At 40.3% G+C, this 14,547-nt stretch overlaps 1 protein-coding gene across 1 annotated transcript in view; it reads right to left on the minus strand.

Annotated features, from left to right (window-relative positions):
* The window catches only part of LOC115357880 (adhesion G-protein coupled receptor D2), a 96,364-nt gene that overhangs the window by 63,977 nt on the left and 17,840 nt on the right, over positions 1 to 14,547 (minus strand). Inside the window, exons 12-20 of the mRNA XM_030049638.1 lie at positions 14,388 to 14,487; positions 13,207 to 13,315; positions 10,200 to 10,255; positions 9,440 to 9,442; positions 9,252 to 9,372; positions 8,261 to 8,364; positions 5,539 to 5,641; positions 1,302 to 1,455; positions 1 to 98 (exon numbers count right to left, since the gene is read on the minus strand). The exon at positions 1 to 98 is cut by the window's left edge and continues 36 nt beyond it. Coding sequence (XP_029905498.1) covers positions 1 to 98; positions 1,302 to 1,455; positions 5,539 to 5,641; positions 8,261 to 8,364; positions 9,252 to 9,372; positions 9,440 to 9,442; positions 10,200 to 10,255; positions 13,207 to 13,315; positions 14,388 to 14,487 — 848 coding nt within the window. The remainder of the gene's footprint in view (positions 99 to 1,301; positions 1,456 to 5,538; positions 5,642 to 8,260; positions 8,365 to 9,251; positions 9,373 to 9,439; positions 9,443 to 10,199; positions 10,256 to 13,206; positions 13,316 to 14,387; positions 14,488 to 14,547) is intronic.

The following is a 14,547-nucleotide window of genomic DNA, read 5'->3' on the forward strand; positions in this document are numbered from 1 at the left end:
GATGACTCCGTTCTGGACACTGAGCCAACAGTGGCCATCAGCTGAGTATTTTCCGGAGGCAGACGCCAACGTGATGGTGACGATCAGCACCGGCAGACCTGGAGGGACAGAGGAAGACGGAAGGAGAGGAAGAGGAAGGAAGGAGACAGAGGATGAGGGAGAAGAGAAAATACAATAACTAAACAAGAAGTATTCTATAAAAAAAAAAAAAAAAAAAAAAAAAACATCAATATGACAGATCAAAACATTAGGTCTTCTTAAGAGTCGTCTGTGATTTGATCCAAAACATTTTGTATTGATTCAAGCTGAAGTCAGAGTGATCAATGCAGCTGCACAAGCAGAATCTTTAATTAATGTATCAGTGTACTGGATGAATCCTTGTACCTCAAGTATACGAGGGGCAACTGATACATCTGTGGACTTTGTTAGGAGTCAGTACTGGAAGATCAAACATATTCATTTGTCAACATAGTTCCCTCGTACAGTAAGACACTTACTGCCATGGTCATTTCTACTTTTTAAGATGCCTTTTAACATCTGGCCTGCACATATCATCATCTTGCTTCCTGGGAAGTAGAGAACCTGGGTGTTCCATTGTTCTTTTGGCTCTGGTTGTAAGTGATGGACCCAGGCCTCATCTATGGTCATGAATCACCACAGAAAACTCAAATGGCAACAGTGTCCCTTGACATGCTGTGCTGAGTCTGATTCTGATCAGGCCCATGAAGCTTAGGAACCCAACAAGCTGACACCTTGGACTTTTGGAGATCATTGTGGATGACTGCATGGACATGTTCCTGGGAAATACCCAGCTCAGTAGCAATGTCACTCTCAGTTACTCATTGATGTGCCATGATGATGTCATGAATCTTGCCAATGGTCCTCTATGTGGCAGCAGTGACTGGCCTTCCAGGACTGATGTCGTCTTCCAGGCTCTCCCTGCCACGTTTGAACTCTGACACCTACTTTCTTTACCAAGCTGTACGAAGGGGCCTCTTCCTTTAGTGTGACCAACATGTCCACATGGATAACCTCAAACTTAGTCACTCAGTAAGTTGAACTGCACGCAAATTCAGAGAAAACTGTGTAAATCGTCTCTTTCTAAGTTATCAGTCACCCCTCATACTATCAACACAATATTTATGTCAATAGGTGGGCAAACTGAATTCAGGTGGGTTTACCCTCTGCTTCATTCCTGTTAGAGTCAATGTTACCTGACCCAACTCCGATTGAATCTACCACAGGATCTATTGAAACATCTATTGCACTTGTGTGATTTGGCTTCTGTCAGGCTACAGTACCCCAGCCGATGAGATAGTAGTATTTCATGTGTCGGTCCTCGCTGAGGTTGACGGCGACCACTTTGCTCCAGAGCAGCAGACCCTCCACCAGCATCCAGCTGAACGCCGCCATGAAGAAGAGGTGGAGCAGCGCTGCCACCAGCGTGCACGCCACCTGGGAGCACACACACAGACAGACACTTCACATTACTCTGTAAATTTCATGTATTTTGGTGAGACTCTTATTCTGAGTGACTCACATGACTTCCCATTAGCCATCAGGCTGACAAACCTCAGACATGAGGTCTTTTTTAAGGACAAAGAGAATCATTACAAATCACTGTTTGTTTTTTTTGTTTTGTTTTGTTTTGTTTTAAACAAATTTTATGGTCATTTTAAATATATACTTTCAATTATTGTACACATAGTTTTCTTCCTTCCTTTTTATTTTGGATTTCTGCTTTGTTTGATAGTGACAGTAAGGAGAGAGTGTGGGCTAGATTCAAACCCAGGCTGCTGCAGTAAGGACTTAACCTTGACTTTGCCTTTTCCTCATTTGTGGTGTCTAATTCTTTTGTTTGTTTATTTTTTTAAACATTTTTTTTCTCTCTTGCTATTTTGCCCATGGCCTTTTTTCATGTTTTTGAAAGAAATCCAGTGCTGTGGTTCAAACAGGTTACCAGTGAAAAGGTCCATATCTGGGGAATAACATTGCAGCTCTATTAAAAGCCCTTTTTAAAATAAATTCTATCTATCTATCTATTAGATAGACAGATAGATAGATAGATAGATAGAATTTAGTGTACTTTAGTCAGCTCATTCTGCTTTGAATAGCAGCATCAGTTAAATCCCTAAACAACCCGGTGGAAAATTGAAAGAATCAGCCCCCTGATGGTCACCAGACATATACAGTATATATAGGAAACCATTTGATGTATTTCCACCAAGCGGCCATCTGCCAGCGGGTTGGAGCCCTCCCTGACATGACCCGAGGTCACAGGAGCAGAGGTCAAACCAACTCCAGGCCACAGAGTGACCACTGAGAGCCTGAGCCATGTGTCGGGCTTGATGGATGCCACATTAGTGGTCACTTATGTCACATTCAAGCATGTCACAGCATTTGTTTTACTGGTGGCCCCAGTGCAGTTTCCAATTCATAGTACCATTAAGAACCCTATTAGCAACACAGTGACATGGGTTTACACTGGAAAACACAAGAAGCAGATAGAAATAACAGTAAGTTGTTTAGCCATTGTACCTCTCAGTATATAGCAAAAGCTAGCAAATTGTCAGTGGCAGCATATAAATGTTTATTAAGCCATATCTACAATCTTGACTTATTTTACTGTGTTTAATTCAGTGGACAACAAACAGTGTTTCTCATAGGGTTATCATCTATTTATCATCTGGGTGCTATTTATTTATTTATCATCTGTTTATACTGTAAATTTGCACATTGCCCTCATCTATGCACATTGTATACATCGATGCACACTGGTTTTACTGGTTTTATTGGTTTTTTGCACATTGTTTTTTGCACATTGGGTACTTAGATCTTTAGATCTCGATGGTCATCTTTTATTCTTTATTTTTGATTTACTTAATCTTGTACTCTGTGGATACTGCTGAAAACGGTGAATTTCCTTCGGGATGAATAAAGTATCTATCTATCTATCTATCTGGTGGGCTAATGAAATATATGTAGTAGAAAATTCACCCCAATCTCTGTTTCTGCATCACCATTAATCCCTAAACAGCAAATCAAACCTTTAGCAAATATTTCTTTTAGGCTAAATATTCTCACTGGTTGAAAATTTGCTACACTCACTGAATTAATCCTACAGAGCCACAGTAACTCGGTTAGCTAGAGAACTGGCAAACAGGAACAGTGGTGAAAATATTTACAAAAAACTCAAATAACAGTGACAAATTTTTACTCACTCATGACAATGGAATTCATGTTTTTCAGCAAGCTAGCTAATGTAGCTTAATAACTAGCTATAGGGTAGCAGTCCTAGCTTATGATGGTTGACCTTGGAAGGTAGCTTTACTGACCTTGGAAGGTCAGTAAAGCAAATAAACCTAAAATGTTTCCAAAAAATTCAAATGGCTTTTTTTTTTATTCCCCCATGACCATGGCATTCTTTTTTTTTTTTTTTTCAGCAAGTTAGGCTAGCAATTACAACCTGTGGCTAGCGTGCCTGCAGAACGCCAGTGAGGCTAACTCTTTAACAAAGCTAACGTGGACTGTTTCTCTCCAGTTAATGTAGGAGTGCTAGCGCTCATAAAAGTGCTTACCTCCTGTCTTCTGCCTTGTGTTTTGTTTTTCTGTTGTTGTTTTTTCTTTTTTTTTTTTTGGCACTGGGTGGCAGTCCATTGAGATTTTACTCTAATGGTATTACTTCTGCTTCCGGGAAATGTTTGCCTTGAATCTGCCATCTAATAGCAAAACATTTAAGGTTTTTTTGTATGGGTGTTGCGGTCTCGGATGTTATTGAAATTATGTTAATGGTGGTCCTTGCTATTTAAGGTCACAGACCAGAGAAAAGTGAGAGGGTCACCTCGTGGGCTTCCTCTGTCAGCATTTCTGCAAACAATAAGGACGCCTTAGTGCTGAAACATAATTAGTCATAATATCAAAGCGCCACATATGAGCTTATTGAATTTATACAAAGGTCCAAGAGTTCTGCCCACAGTGTCAACAGCTAACATTAGCTTGGTACATGAGCTCTACTTGTGAGGACGTTGCCTCTCATTTCTTTTGACCCGAGTGTGACCTCTTGCACTAAATCTACATCCTCCTTGGTAGCAGCTCTCACTAATTAACAAGCTTCTCTGTGGGAAATTAATTGGCCTCAGCTGTTTTGTGACAACTCAAATATCTACCAATCATCATGCATCAGCCTGCCCATGCAGCAGCAGCCATTGTCAATAACAGGGAGGAGGGTGGGGCCGCCAACACTACCAGCCAATCAGCAGCCAGGGGCTCATTAATAATACATGAATGAATGCCTTCAAAACAGCTTGCTAGACTCTACGAGAAAGAGGAACCCTGGAAAATAACTTCCCTATACACCGATTCGGGTGAGCGGTTTGTGTACGCCGCCATCTTGTGGCGGCGCCATTGCTGCGGTGTGCGATGTCATAAAACTGTCATGCTATCAATAAAGACCGATATGCCAATAAATAATGACCGAGAGCATCACTGACAGCATGAGTAAAGTCACCTGGGTTGACGATGTCAGACAGTGGCCTCCGGTTACTGATGAAGGTATCTTAAATTAATACCGATATTAATTTGGCAATTAATAAGATGAAAACTATGAAGTATTTCAGTGTGAAATACTGAAGTAGAAGGAAATGTGTGACTGTAAACACTGGCTAGGCTACGTTTATACTGATCTTCGCAAGCTAACAGGCATTAAATCATTGTGTACAAGCCTTCGTGATTAAAAAATAATGTAGGGATTAAACATTAGTTTCGTGGGCTAACAGTGTTATGCCGAGAAATGCATGCCTGCCAAGATCTACACACGACAACTGAGAACTGAATGGGTAACATGAGCTCAACCAAGTCAAAGTTGATAGAATAAAATGTGCGGACGGCGCCGCTTGAACTAAGTTAAAACTTGCTTAAAGATATTTTTAGACTCACCAGCAAACGTCAGAGATGGATGCGATATACGGCACAGCTAAGATCTGCCAAGATTTATATCCCGTCTTTTCAGCCACACACAGTTGCATGTGTGAAATTCACATTCATTTGCATAAACAGGTGGATCTCGGCGAGAAGCAATTTCTGTACATAACAGTGGCGTTTAATCAATATGGCCAGGCTATGACATGATTAAGAAAAAAAAACACGTTTCTGTTCCATTTTTAGATATTCAGGAGTATTTTATTCATCGGCTGGCCAGCGATGACCAGCAAAACAAGAACTACAGGTCACTGATTGAGGGTCAGAATTACCTGAGCTCTGGATGGGTCGGCCAAATACTACACTGCTTTTTGGACGACCACAGAATAATACTGAAAGGACACACCGCACACCGCACACCGCAGTAATGGCGGCCGCTCTACTTCCGGTTATTTCGCCGAATCAGTGTATATTATTTCCTCACAGTTTTCTCTCATTTAAATGTCACAGTTATATGTTTTGAAACAGCTGATCATCCAAAATTGCCAAAACTGAAGAAAATCCTGCATCTTTAGATAATATATATGGGTAAATGAAGAGTTGTTATTTGTCTGCCAGTACCTTGTTGTGGATGGCTGAGCCGCTGCACAGCAGCACCACCTGAGCACAGATCAGAGCGATGAACAGGTTCTTATGGATGGACGTCCTGTCAGATTTGGGGATGCTGTGCAGAGAAAAGATGCCGTGTGTTCAGGTCTTTTGACATGTGGTGACAAAAACAATGACTGTGGGAAAAGGAATTAAATTCAGGATAGTAGGTCATTTCAGCAGTTGGATCACACATTTACTGATCAGGTCCTCCACTTAAATAATACCCACATTTCTAATAATGAGCTGCCTGTAATACGCTCTGAGAGGCAAGTCCAGTAAATGCCTGAAACACTGGCATTTTTATGGTAAAATATATTAATCTTACAATACAATAAATTACCCTGAAAACTGTCCAAATGAATGAATGAATGGACACAGTAAGAAAGAAAGAAAGAAAGAAAGAAAGAAAGACATTTTTAAAAAGTTACAAGATAATTAACCTGAAATTACCACAAAACTACTGGAAGAAAAATTGTTTTTTTTTTTTAAAAAAAAAGTAAGATTACCAAATAATTACCATAAAAGTTCAAAAAGAAAGAAAAAAGTAAGAAAATAGCATTGAGATTACAACAAAATGACCAAAAAATGTTTAAATAAATAAATAAATAAATAAAAGGGTTTCAAAAAGTTAAGAGCACACACACACACACACACACACACACACACACACTGACCTTCTCGGTCATTTCTTTGCATGCAGCCTATTTGAGTGTTTTTTTCCCTTAACTGAGCCGACTTCTCGCTCCACCTCTCTCACCATGTTGTCTCTGTTCTGGCTTTGCTTGCCACACAGATTTTGGTGTGGTGAGAAGTTTCTATCAGCCTGTGATTTTTATGCCTGCTGTGCAAATTAGTTGTTTACACTGGTTATTTCTGTTTCTTTTCATCAGCATATTTTATCACTGGGTTTGCCACTTTATCACTGTGTAAAACAACTCGTAAACTGGCAGCAGGAGTCAGGCTGGCAGGGTCCATGTGGTCCAAGAGGCGGGGAGTCTGGAGCATGACTCCCTCTGTGGAAACACTACCAGACACAGTGTGAACCTGGAGGCAGAGCAGGAGGCTGGCATGGCAAATCAACTGAAGAGCCCCGCTCATTACCTCCTGATGGCTTCAGCCTATTTAAACTCATTTCATATCTGCATCAGGGCTTGCCGCTGCCATGGTGTGATATATAAGCTGCTGCCTGCTTGTGTGTGTGTCTGTGCTGAAATACACACACCGGCGTGCACGTCATCCACTTGCATGCATGTAAAATGCATGGATGCACTCTCTGATTCGGGTCAGTTGTAAATCGTCAGGGCGGCTTCTCTCCAGCTGATTGGAATCCCTCGGTGACCCTAATGTTAATTAACGGCTGCAGAATGCCACCATAAACCTTCAGAGTGGACTCACACACAGACAACACTAATTACTGGATTAGCAGCAGTCAATAGTCAGAGCCGCCTTAGGAACAGAGCACCAGCGACACGAGCTCTCTCTCTCTCTCTCTCTCTCTCTCTCTCTCTCACTCTCTCTCTCTCTCTACTCTCCATCACGTCAGTCGCCATCACTACATCTGGCAGTGTGCTGCTGTCTTGCTCACAGGCAGCCGTGCACCCACTGAAAAAGGGGATGAGCACATTAGCAAGAAATTATCCAAAAATGTCAGCAAAAAAAAAAAAAACGCTAAAAACTAAAAAAAAAAAAAAGAAAAAAAAAAAAGAAAAAAGGAAAGAAACTCATCAGAAAATTTGCAAAAATAAAAGCTGAAAAACAGCAGCATAAAAGCAATTAGATGATATTTTGCCAAATATTAGTAAAAATAAGGAAAATTACAAAAAAAAAAAAACAACAACAACAACAACAACGGGAAACTATATTGATAATGATCCCAATTATACATTTAAAAGTAAATTGCAGTAGATTGCATCCCAGATTGTTGGGATGCAATCACAGGGTATGTTCAACTAGCATATTATAGGAATATTACAGTAATTATTTCAATAAAATGGTAACTGTCACAGCTGGTTTGCCTGCTGTTTCTTTGTATATGATACAGTGAATTGAATAGATGGTATGTGGAGGTGTAAGTGCTGCACGGTGGATCATGTGAGACATTGTCCACACTGGACCCAAACAAACTGGAGACGGTGGGAAGTGGCTACTCCACTGGCACTTGAAATGAAATGAAATATCAAGAAAGAAAGACAACAGTGTGTTTTTTACTAAATGTTTCCTACTTTTCTGGTCATATTTTTAATTTATATATTCATCATTTATTTATTTATTTATTTTTAATTTTTTTTGTAATTGGTAATTCATCTGTAATTTTCATGTATTTTTTTAAATTTAAAATAAGACATGCTGATTAACCAGTTAACTATGCAATCATTTATTCCTGTACGACTTGACAACAATTCAGCAGTGCAGTACCCCTGTGTATATATAATGTATTCATTTTTTTTTTTTTTTTTTTTTTTTTTTTTTTTAGCTCTAATTTTGATTCTGATTTTGAAATAGTAACACTGAACGAAATTAAGTGAATTTGCTCTGGTGTCAAAAGGTTAAGCGATACTAGAGAGAGAGATTTCTGGAGAAATATGACAAGTTTACAAAGAGAAATGTGTGCAGCTATGTGATGAAGGGATTCAGGTCAAAGTTGTTGGAAACGAGGCAGCCATGTTGGCTCCATGGCTGGCCAGATACTCACTCCAGCACGGTGAACAGCATCAAGGTGATGACCAACGCACACAGAGAGGCGCCTGAGCCGATGAACGTCAGCTTGGTCAAAATGAGCTCTTCCTCACGACTCCACTGTGGCAGGAGGAGAGACACAGAGAGACACTTTGCTCAGGATCACCTCACCCTGAAGTGGAGTGGTGGCAGGGCGGCCACGCGGCCGGGAGCTGAAAATTCACAGGTTCAATCCTCCTGAGTCTCAGCGTCTGCCTGCTCTTTGAAGTCCTCTGCAACTGAGTGTCTGATAAATGCTTGAGATTTAATGTAAATCCAATGCTGCTTTTTTACCCAGCATGTTCCAGATTGTTGGGATGCATTCACAGGGTATGTTTCAAATAGCACATTACTGGAATACTATATTAATTATTTCAATAAAACATTTCAGAATTTTGTTACTCTGGAGTTTCAGATAAATGTCTGAAATTTTAATGCAAATCCAATGTTGCTTTTTTTCCTTGGACTTTGCACACAGAGATTTCCCTCAGGTCCAGTCCCGCTGATGCATTTTTCAGCAGCACACCCATGCTCAAGAGTGACACCTGCTGGTTATTACAGTGCAATGCAAAGCCAAAGCACCACTCCCCTCTGGGTCTCACAGGTCAAAGATGACCTTTGAACCACAAAAAACATGACCACCTTTAGCATTTCAAGTCAATGGATATTACACTGTAAATTATATATAATCCATTTCTGTGCCAAAAAAAAGTTTTGCTCACAAGGGAGATGAACTTTCTCAGTTTCTCAGTTCCCCCGTTCATGCACTCACTGCCCTTTGGTTTTGAACTCCATATGAACTAAGGAGTATGGCTGTATTGGCTGTATAGCTAAGATTATACTGATAATTATTTTACTACATATTGTCATTAAAACATGGACATGCTACTGGAAAAGTAGGGGGAAAAAATTAATGCATCAATAAATACATTTACAAAAAATATTGTTGAAAACGTGCCCGGGCTTACCTTGGACTCCAGGTAGTTCATCAGCACTGCAAAGTTGGTGGTGTGGTTACACAGACAGGAAGTGACATCAGACCCTTCAAACGTCACCTTGCAGCCGTCGTTGGCCCAGCTATTGGCATGCCTACACAGCCATACACACACACACACACACACACACACACAGGCCAGCAATCTGCTTTTAAAAAGACCCTCTGAAACTGAATATATATGAAGAATAACAAGAAAATGTCATTTGATTTATCAGTTATCATTAATTAATATTTTATTGCTTTTCTGACATCAGCTAAAGCAGAGTTTATTTAATCCTTTGATACCTGAGCAAATTCACTCGATGTCTTTCAAACACAGGGGAAAAAAGGCAATTTTATTTAAAATGAAAAGAAAAAAAAGAAAAAAGAAAAGTTACCAGAAAATTAGCAAAAAACAAACAAACAAACAAACAAACAAAACAAAATAAATAACTTTACAACGTAATGTTATCAATGTTATCAGACTACTATCAAAAAAGTACCTGAAAAGTACAAAAAAAGGGGTTAAGTTAAAATGTCAGGAAAGTTAATAAAGATTAAAAGTAAAAGATAAAGACAGAAAAATAACAATATTACTAATAATAAAGGCAAGAAAACACAGCAGTTTGTTCAGTTCCACGTTACAACTGAGAACAGTTCAAAAGCACTGTCAGTTATTTTAATCATATCATTTCATGGCATATATCTCATTTTCCACTTAAGGTCCTCAGATTATACTGAATTGTTTGATTCCTGGTATATCTGTATTCCAAAGAGCGAATCTGCTCTCAGAAACAAATGACAGAACAAACCAAGAGACAGAACAGGTTTTTGGAGATGAACTCATGATTTTTCTTTTCTTTTCTTTTTTTTTCTCCAGTGCAGTGACACACTGAGTTATCAGGCCTGTGGACTCCACTGTGCTGTTAGTCAAACTTACATCAGGCTGAAATTCCAAAAGGCACAAACAGGCGTGACTTGCTGTGAATACTCCACCTAGAAACAGAAACACATGTTTTCACTCCATTCCTCTCTCTCTCTCTCTCTCTCTCTCTCTCTCTCTCTCTCTCTGTCTTTTTCTCCTTCACTGTATTACCCTGGAGTCCAACCAACCAAAAGCAGCATGGATCACAGCCAGGTGTTGCTTACTTAGAGAGAAAAACCCACCTGCCAAATCTCAAAATGTAAAATACAATAAAAGGCGAGTTAATGACCTGCAGTCTTTGGAGAGTTTGTGTGTTTTCTTTCCCGTTATTCATCTGCTGACTGCTGTTTCCAAAACGGCTGCCATTGGCGGGAATTAAAGTTTTGTAGCCAGAATTGAAATGTATTGAGACTCTGGGGGTTCCTGGATGACAGCGTCACTGCAAAAGCATCCAGGTGATTTAATCTCACATTGAGTCACAAAGTTCTTTGTTTCCGAGCTGCACTAGAAAAGATCTTCATGTAAGAATAAAACTGCATTATCACTCTAAATCACAACGAGCCAAAGCTGGCAGGAAATCATGTCAACCCACCAGAGGTGACAAATCAAGGACAACGATCAAACACGCTGTCCCCCAGCAATATGGCCACCCATAACTTTAACACCCCCCACCCCAATCCCCCATTTAGCTCATGTAGAAAGGTTTTGATTCACATAATGAACAAATGAATGAATGTAACTCAGTGGAGTAAACAGCTTTAGTCCAAAATCTGCAATAAAGAGCACAAAGAGAAGTGGGTGTGGCCGTGTGTCAACTGACTTGTGGGCAGCAACACGCCGAGTCAGGGGACACCCTACAAGACCCCATTAGGAGAAACTGAAACATGCTAATCTGTTGGGAAGTTTTGTGACTTTGTGTGGTTTGCCCCGCCCACTGCCACACCCCCTTTTGACTGAGCGGACCAGGACATACCTGCAAAAACTCTCCTCTTACCTGCCCAGAGGTACAAGAGAGAAGAGAGCTAAAACCTCCCTGATTCAGAAACTGCAGATGTGTCCTACGGGTAAACATATATTTCTGTTATCTGTGATAATTTTAAATATTTTTTAAAATGTTAGCTGGGAGGAAGTCCAGCTCAATGGCAAAAGGCTAACAGTTAGCATTTGGAGCATCCAGCCAGTATCCAGCACTCAGTAACAATGAGAGGAAGATAGAACCACTACTGTCCTACAGAACAAGTTAGGGGCGGGGGTGTGAAATATCAGATTTTTCAAAATGATTGGACTAGCCCTTTAAGTGATCATTCATACATTGTTTCAGCACTACCCTGCTGTCACCTGGGAGCGACCCAACCTAAGCACCAAAATGAAGTGAGTTGTTGCTGAGAGGGCGCAGAGCGTTCCCCTCGTTGTCCTCAGTGAGTCGGAGACGGGCAGCCCTCCAGTCCAGCGTTTGCTTCCCAGTGCTTCTCCAAGCAAGAGAGTTCTTGGACAGAGTTCATTTGGAAAGAAGTGAACTCATCTCTTGCCTCAGATTTTTTTTTTTCCACTTGTTTTCAGAAAAAACATGATTTACATACTCAACACCAGACTAAATGGCTTATGAAGATGGACATTTTGTACAGTGGAGGAAATCCTCTGTGTCTCCCAAATCACACAGCACATTGCTTGGGTTGGACCCCTCCCATGCATTATGTAGCAGGCCAGGCATGGAGCACAAGACTGAACTGTGGCATGTGTGAGGAGGAGAGGCGGAAATGATGTCGAGAATTAGGCTCAACACAGTAGGACTGTGGGTGTCGTTTTTTTCAGTGTTCATCACATTTCTTCAAATGTTACACTGCAATGACACTTTTTTCCTGCGGTCTGTCTTTGCTGAGGGAGAACTCATCTCATTATGTGATGAAATGTTCTCAGTGAGCGTGAGTGTTTTGTTCCAAAATGAGATTTCCTCCACTTAAAAACCTAGTGCTATAAAATGAAACAATAAATTAAAAACAGCCATGTTTTTTAATAGATCACTTTTTAAATACTTGGTTTCCAACATAGTAACACTTTACAGATTGCATCCACTATAATTAGAAAAAGTGCATTAGAAACGTCAGGTTTCTTCAAACACTGATTTAAAGCATTTTAAAATAAAACTCTCCGATTGTACATAGCTTCTACCTTCTCCAGTTATACTTGTTTCCTGAATTTAGGCAGTTCCTCATCTTCCTGCCCTTCTGCACTTTCAATGAACTTTAAAGCAACACTGACCTTTAGCATAGTGTTGGGTTGTCTAGCTCCCTGGGTGTGATCTGAGTCCACAGGCTGGTGAAACCTCCTCATTAGCTGCTCTGTGCTCTCCTGAGCTGCTAATCCACAATACTGTGTTTTTATCTCTCCATTCTCTTTCATAACAACACAAAACAGCTCCCAAAATAACACTTTTAGTGTATACACAAACGCAAAGAAAGCAGATTATGATAATATGTGGAACAACAAATCCAAGTACTCATTTTGTTAGGTAAGTAAACATTTTCTTGTTATCTGTCTTTTTGAATTGGAAAGCAGATCAGGCAAGTAGCATCTGCAGGAAAATTCCACAGTAGCTTTGCACCAGGAAGAAACAAACTGATTTCAACTGAGCGATTTCACAAATAATTGTAATTACTCAGACAGAAAATGGGCACTGGGACTTGTTCTGCATGTTTTTTATGCTCTTTATTGAAGATTAAGTGTTATTTGGGGAGCTGTTTTTCCATGTTATGGAAGTGAATGCAAAGACACAAATACAGTATCATGCATTAGCAGCCCAGAGAAGAATTCACCACCATATGAAACCCAAGTAACACTAAAACCCCAGCACTCTACCAAAGTTAAATTTTGCTTTAAAGCTTTTCGATGCTTTTTGAAGCTGCAAAATAGATATCAATACCAAAACTATGTAATTTCTTTTTTTAACAAAAAGGTTTAGCAGGATTCCACCCATACATACACAAAGTGTAACAGGCAGGGAGAGTAAAAGTGACTGTACCACGTTTGAGGAGGATAGGGTGTACTGGACGGCCACAGGGACGGTCCGGGCCTTGGCGGCGTCTCGGACAGTGGCTGATATCACGGCGGAGGCCAACAGGCCTGGGAGAACACTGGAAAGGCAGACAACGGTTACCGCCATTTACATCTGTCATGCAACATTAATGTTAAGACATAAATAATTGAATAAGTTCATTCCAAAATTACATATCCTCCATGTGGAAAAAAATCTCTGCTCCTACCAAATTTTGAAAGTAAGGTGCGGCCACACCCACAGATTGCTTTCTTTGGCTCTAAGCCAAGTGGAAAAGTGACTCTGCTGCTGAGCATGATGGACTCTGCACTCTTTGCCATTAAGAGACCTTTTCTGGTGTTCACACCAGTTATGAGCATCTTAGGCTTTGCAAGCACAAGAAACTGGTGACTATCAGATGTCAACATCTGTCTCCTTATACCTATAAAATCTTGTGTATTGAGGTCATTTCCTGTCGGTTTGGAGTAGCTCACTCCTCACAAACTGCACTGCACTTCTGTTGGAGGAGACTCATATTTGCAGGCATCTAGCTGTACTTCTTTAGTTTAAATGGCATTGTTCTCATCTGACCAAACAAACCAAACCAGAGGAAACACTCAACAACTCCAATGAACTGGCCCTAATATGTTTAATTTGATCATGCTCTGAAGCACATGAAAAATATATGATGTACTGTGAAAAATAATACACCTTTTAAGACTCCGAGCTATAAAACAGTCATATTTTGAGGATGGACTCCTTTGCATTTTTGAAATATGGCTTTTGGAAAACAAACTGCAAGACAGCGTTTTGCAATGGGCCGCTTTAAAGCATCCATAAAACTCATAAAAATGGAGGATTTTAAGATTGAGAGCCAGACTGTGTCTGTTACAGCTTGAAAATCTGAGCCCAGGCTGATGCAAACCTAAATCAAAATGACCACCTTGTATCGAGCTTGATTGGTGGAGCTTTGAGATAAACCAATCAATCAAAGCCCAAATCCAACCAACACCAAAGAATGCTAATAATCTTCTTAACCTGCTTATCTGCTAATTAATCATTTGTAAATTCAGTAGCTACATGTAGAGCAGCTTTGGAATGAAGAGTTTCTAAACAAGTTGACAATGTCTCAGTTCGAACAGAATCTGAGAAAGCGGTAAAGTGGCACCAACCTGCTTTGCTGGTGTTTTGGTGACGGCTCCTGTGCTGCTGCAGCCTGGATGTCATTCAGATGGCTGTAGTAGGTATGAATGAACATCACCTCCTCATAACCTGATTGGACAGAATGGAGGAGAGGAGCAGCAGTTTTGTTTTCAGCTTTGCACATGAGCT

The sequence above is a fragment of the Myripristis murdjan genome, chromosome 4 (assembly GCF_902150065.1).
Source record: "Myripristis murdjan chromosome 4, fMyrMur1.1, whole genome shotgun sequence".
In the NCBI taxonomy this organism is placed as follows: Eukaryota; Metazoa; Chordata; class Actinopteri; order Holocentriformes; family Holocentridae; genus Myripristis; species Myripristis murdjan.